The sequence below is a fragment of the Arachis hypogaea genome, chromosome 6, assembly GCF_003086295.3.
Source record: "Arachis hypogaea cultivar Tifrunner chromosome 6, arahy.Tifrunner.gnm2.J5K5, whole genome shotgun sequence".
NCBI classification, from domain to species: Eukaryota; Viridiplantae; Streptophyta; class Magnoliopsida; order Fabales; family Fabaceae; genus Arachis; species Arachis hypogaea.
Window position 1 is genome coordinate 35371983 of NC_092041.1, and position 5804 is coordinate 35377786.

The 5804-nt window shown below is 35.9% G+C and overlaps 1 protein-coding gene across 2 annotated transcripts; it reads left to right on the forward strand.

The window, feature by feature from the left end:
• Positions 1–1128: 1128 nt before the first annotated feature.
• Positions 1129–4974, forward strand: LOC112696546 (RNA polymerase sigma factor sigF, chloroplastic). Of its 2 annotated transcripts, none has more exons than XM_072196949.1 (9): positions 1129–1372; positions 1533–1684; positions 1811–1935; positions 2055–2258; positions 2329–2617; positions 2708–2938; positions 3043–3183; positions 3407–3607; positions 4449–4974. In XM_072196949.1, exons 1-9 carry the CDS (start codon positions 1291–1293, stop codon positions 4734–4736), a joined length of 1713 nt encoding a protein of 570 aa, XP_072053050.1. In that variant the 5' UTR covers positions 1129–1290; the 3' UTR covers positions 4737–4974. The 2 variants fall into 2 exon arrangements, with proteins under 2 accessions (XP_072053050.1, XP_025605136.1); XM_025749351.3 differs by having other exon boundaries at positions 1134–1372; positions 1520–1684.
• The last annotated feature ends 830 nt before the right edge of the window (positions 4975–5804 follow it).

Consider the following 5804-nt stretch of genomic DNA (forward strand, 5'->3'; position numbering starts at 1 on the left):
ATCATGTTTTGAGTTTTATTAAAGAATTACTTTTTGAAGAGTTTTGGTGAATTTACAGTATTTGAATTTGATTGGTGATGAAAGGTAATTTTTGGGTCTCGAAAAATTATTGACCTTGAGAATGAAGTTGAAAGTGGGCTTTATGCAATTACTTCAAATCTTAGAGTTATGCTTTTAAAAATTTTCAAACGGAATTGAGAAATGAATTATAGAGGTTAATTTGAGACTTTTGATTTGGTGAAAATGAGTTTTATTGAATTGATCTGAATTAAAGATGAGGTTGAGGATTTTCTCTCTTGTTGCAGTGGACAAGCTTGAGGTTGAGGATTTCCTTGCTTGTCGCATCGAAAAGTTGGATAGAAGGTCGATGATTCCCTTCGGTTCAATTCTCTATTGTTAATTCTAATTTTGGTTATGTTTGACTATGTTGGATTGAAATGAGTTTTGGATTGATATGGTGAAGACGATGGTTTTGTCCCGCTCACGTATAGGTAAGTTGAGATTGAGGATTCTCTCTCTTGCTGTGATAGACAAGTTGAGGTTGAGGATTCCCTCTTTCGCTGTGGTGGGCAAGTGGATTGAGAATTCCCTCTCTTCTTACATCGAAAAATTTAGAATTAAGATTGATTTAATTAATAAAAATTGTCTTACTTAATAAAAATAAATTCTTATTTGAATAGGAAATCAAAAATACACTTAATCTATCCCAAGTTAGTTTTTTTTTCCAGAGTTTATATTTTTTAAGATATTTTTTAATCCAGCAGAACAAAGACTAATTCATTGCAGATTGAAACTCCTTAAGGGTTTTTACAACTGTACTTGTGACACTTGTTTAAATGGACTAAGGCACTAACTACTAAATCAACCCAGCTTGATTTATTTATTATTTAATTAATTTTTGGGGGAAGACAAGATCTGTTATTTTTTAATTTTCGTATAATGGATCAAGGATTTAACCTTGTTTATGGGCGAAGACAAAAGAAAGGGAGTAGCAGGCCACACGGTCCGACCCACGTCCATACGGATACTTTGAGGGAACCCAAAGGTGGTCATGAATTGGGCTTCAGGACGGCCCTCATCACTCCGCAAAACATAGCATGATATTTCCCTCCTTGAGTCACTAAGATCTTTTTATGTTGTTTGTGTTTGATACAAGTTGAAGACTTGAACTATCCTTTGGTTCGCTTTTGCTCCTCTATCACATTCCATTATTCTCAATATCTCTGCACAATCTCTCAGGCTACTCAACACTCAACAACACTCTGTATATATAGTGACAATTTCAGAAGCATGGAATCCGCCAAAACAATGTTTATTACATCTCCACCCTTTCCTCCAAGAACTCTCCTTTCTTCTACCTCTTCGGCTTCAGGTCCACTTCCTACACTTGTTTCTTTTTTACTTCAGGACAGGGTTATTTTACACATACATAATTTATATACATAATTTGTTGAATTTTGAGGGAAAAAGAAAATAAAGCTTTTGTTTTTTGCCCCCAATTTGTGTGTCTGAGTTGAAGTTGGCACCTACAGTTCTGATGCTTCATGAACAAGCTGCACCTTTAGTTGCTTCTTGGTCTTCAAGTTTTGCTGCTCAGCATTTTTCTACCTCTGTTCTCTCGCAAGAGCAGCGTGATGAGTATAAGCCTCTGCTTCACTTGTATAAGGAAGATAAGAACTCTCAGGTTCAAATTTTGTTCATTCATTAACTCCATTTACCCTAGTTTCGGACCAAACTCTAGTCTTGTTGTATGTAGTGACCTCATTTATTGTGCAAGTTTTCGATTAATCTCGCCTATGCTTTACTAAAGGTTACATCAAATACAAGAAATGTGGATACGGGCTTGGTCCGCGATAAGGATAGCAATGATAATGCTGATCAGTTATTGCATCACTTTAGGCAGCAGTTGCAACTCTGGTCACATTTGCAAAATGTGTAAGATACATTGAATCGTACTTATCGGTCTCAATTGCTAATTAGAACTCTTATACACCAAAGTTGTCTCATTTAGTGTGTGTGTGCGCGCACACTTGTGCGTGTATTGTATATTGTAGATTGAAATCCTCAACAGGAGAAACTGCTGCTGCTTCATCTCTGCAGCCCGATAGAGTTGATTCAGATAGACCTGCAGATGGTTTGCAATTTGATGCAGTATCCCTCTCTAAGCAAGCTCTGTCGGCCGCAAAACAAGCAGCATTAGTGGCTGAAGAGATGAAAATGATTGAAGATGACGAAGATGACGATCCACTTCCTCTTGGGTTAGTTCTACTTCTATCTTTGTGATAATTAATTTGTTTTGAGAATAACACCTATAATATGCCTTTTCAGTCTGGCTTCCACAAGCTTAGCTGACACTTCAATTGGAAAGAATAAAATTGTGCGGTCAAGAAGGCTTCTAGAAAGGAGACTGAAGCAAAGAAAAGTTTCAAAGTCAAAATTTCTTGATGAAGAAAGTTATCTTGCAAGAAAATCAGACCTACAGGGAAGGCTACAAGTAGAAAAGAAGATAAAGGAAGGATTTGATCAAAATGATCCCCTGCGCTTGTTCTTGTGGGGTCCTGAGACAAAGAAACTTTTGACCTCTGAAGAAGAGTCTCAATTGTTCGTTCAGCTACAGGTGTGACTCGACATTCCATATGAACTTTAAATTCATGGCATGCACTATTGAAGATATTTGTTTGCTCTAATGTGGAAGAATATGTAATAGGATTTTCTGAGATTAGAAGAAGTAAAGATCAGGCTCCAATCTCAATTTGGACGGGAACCAACTTTGATTGAATGGGCTGAAGGTGTGGGTCTTAGCTGCCATGCCCTGCAGACACAGATCCATCATGGTAACATAATCAGAGAAAAGATAATTAATGCCAATTTACGGATGGTTGTTCATATTGCTAAACAGTATCAGGGTCGTGGTCTCAGTCTTCAGGACTTATTGCAGGTAGCCTCAATCTTCTTATATATGTACTCTCTACACTGTTTATTCTCAGAATAACATTATTAGCATCTACATAGTTGATGTTTCATTTCTGGTGCTCTTTTTAGGAGGGAAGTATGGGACTTATGAAGAGTGTTGAAAGGTTTAAACCACGAGTTGGTTGCCGGTTTGGTACCTATGCATACTGGTGGATAAGGCAAACAATTAGAAAGGCCATATTTCTACATTCCAGGTCAATCCGTCTGCCGGTAAAAATTGTTATTTCTCTGTATTCTTGTTAGTTAAAATTAAGCATCCTTCTGCAGCGTCAGTATTTCAGGAATTTGCTTTCTGTTGACAGATGATATTTTTCTTAGGGCGGAGAATTGATGTCATTATATTGCTCCTTTGTTTTTATTAGTAGGTTTGTTATTTATAAAGCAAACATCAATTCTATTTCAAGGTAACACGTAGTCTGTGCAAAATCTTCAGGAGAGTTTATATACCCTTTTGGGCAAGGTCATGGAAGCAAAGAAATTATTCATTCAAGAAGGAAATATTCACCCCAGTAAAGAAGAATTAGCAGAAAGGGTAGGAATTACGGTAGAAAAGTTTGAAAAGTTGTTATTTTCTGCAAGAATACCAATATCAATGCAGCAACCTGTGTGGGCAGACCAAGATACAACTTACCAGGTAGGGTACTCAAGTAAAGTAAATGTGACTTTCCCCTTGATATGGTATAATTTCGTAGATCTATTGAATGAAACAATGAAAAAATACTCTTTATCAATGTTTAGAACTGCTGACAGGCTCTTCTATTTTCCATTTAAATCGCTAAGTATATGTATCGAGTCTTTTTCTGCCAATAATTGTATAAGCAAATTTGTTGAAATATAATCGCTAAGAATTGAGAACGTAATATACTGCTAATAATCTTGAATATCCATGGTTATTGCATTTTGCTGTGTGGTCGAAGGGAACAGGAGCAACACCCTGTAGGTTTTTAAAGGTGTAATGGAGATTGTAGATCAGATGACATCAGAACAATTCAGTAAAAGATAGCAGTGTGTTTCAGTTTAGCTTTTGAACTCATTGCTTGGGTGGTTGGTTTTGTAAACCAAGCCAATCTATATGACAATTGTTTCTCACAACATTGTAGTCTATCTTGATCGTTTACATTATTACTTTTTTTTTTTTTGAAGTTGTTAATATGTCCCACTTCGGTCTGCCAGTTTTCATTGACCCATGGAGGCTGCTGACTGTCCAAAATTCTCTTGCATTTTTATCAAAATAGCCAATCATTTTTTGGAGGGAGGGGGGAATTTGGAATTTCAAAATCCTATTTGTGTTTTCCATATGATTGTTTAATTGTTTTGTTAGGAACTCTATTGGCCTGCTAGATTAATTCAAAACTTCTGCCATGCTCATCTTGGATACTCTGGGATTAGTATTGATGAACACTCGGCCTTTTCAGTTTATCATCATGCAAATCTTCCAAGGTTAATAGTCTATGACCTTTTTCTTATATATGCAGGAAATTACTGCAGATAGTGCAATTGAGATCCCAGGCTTGAGTGTCGAAAAAGAGCTTATGAGGAGGCACGTGCGCAACCTCCTAAGCAACTTAAGCCCAAAGGAGAAGAGGATAGTCAGTCTAAGATTTGGTATCGAGGATGGCCGCGAGAAATCTCTGCAAGAAATTGGAAACGTACTTGGTTTGACAAAGGAGAGGGTCCGACAGTTGGAGAGCCGAGCACTGAAGAAGCTCAAGCAGTGCCTTGAGTGCGAAGGACTTCATGCATATGTGGACTTGATTGTATAGTGATAGTATAGTACTTGTGTATACACCAAGGTTATGCCAATTCATCTTACTTGCTTTAAGTACAAAAGCAGTGACTATTTGAAGGAAAATCTTGACACTCAGCCATGGTAATTGAGGATGGAACTGCATGACCAACCAAAGAACTTGTACCGTTGTAAGAAAGAAAATTCAAGTAAAAAAGAAAAGTATGAATATGGTTGATTTATATGCACACTCAGATAATTGGTGTTTGTTTTCATTATTTTCTACAGATTTTGTTTTGTTCATTTAGTTTTATTGGCATTAACGATAACATTGTTCTCAGTTTTTTTTTTTTTTCCGGTCATACAAGCATACTCACTTGTTCTCAGGAATTTTGAAACTAGCTCCCCAATGAGTTCTATCGGCAAGTTCTTTTCTCTCTGCTACCAACCAAGCCCATATCGTGTTGTTCACTTCGTTAGAGATCCCCTACCCCCAATAGAAATGACTGCCTGAGGAAGACTATTCAATTTTCATTTTTTCTGTTCTCAGGGTATTTACTGGCCAATCGGTTACTACACGACAAAAAACGAGATTTAAACTCTCAATATTTATTTAAATAGAAGAATATTTTCATAAAAAAAAATAATTTATCAGATGTATTAGATTACTTATCTAGACTAAATTGACTTAACCATCGGATTCTATTATTTTTCATGAAGTACCAAATTCTTATTCATATTGTTTAACAACCACTTATTTATTATATTTCTTTCACTTTTTAAAAATTATTTTGTAGTAATAAATTAATGTAGAAAAAGAATTACTCTTAATAATATATATATATATAAGAACTAATGAGATTTGTAAGCGCCACTTTTGAACCAAGTGTTAGCAGAAGGATGATTCCGTACAAGAAAAGCAAGGAAAACACTGTTAGCGATAATTGAATAATTGATACATCCACGTAAACCAAGTGCAAAATAACATTTAAAGGAGAAAAATATGCCTTTGAAGTGAGATGGCCAAGTGGTTTGCAGCCAAATAGTACTACTTGGCTTAAAAAGAAATACTATATACATAAAAAAAATACTCTTTAAATACATA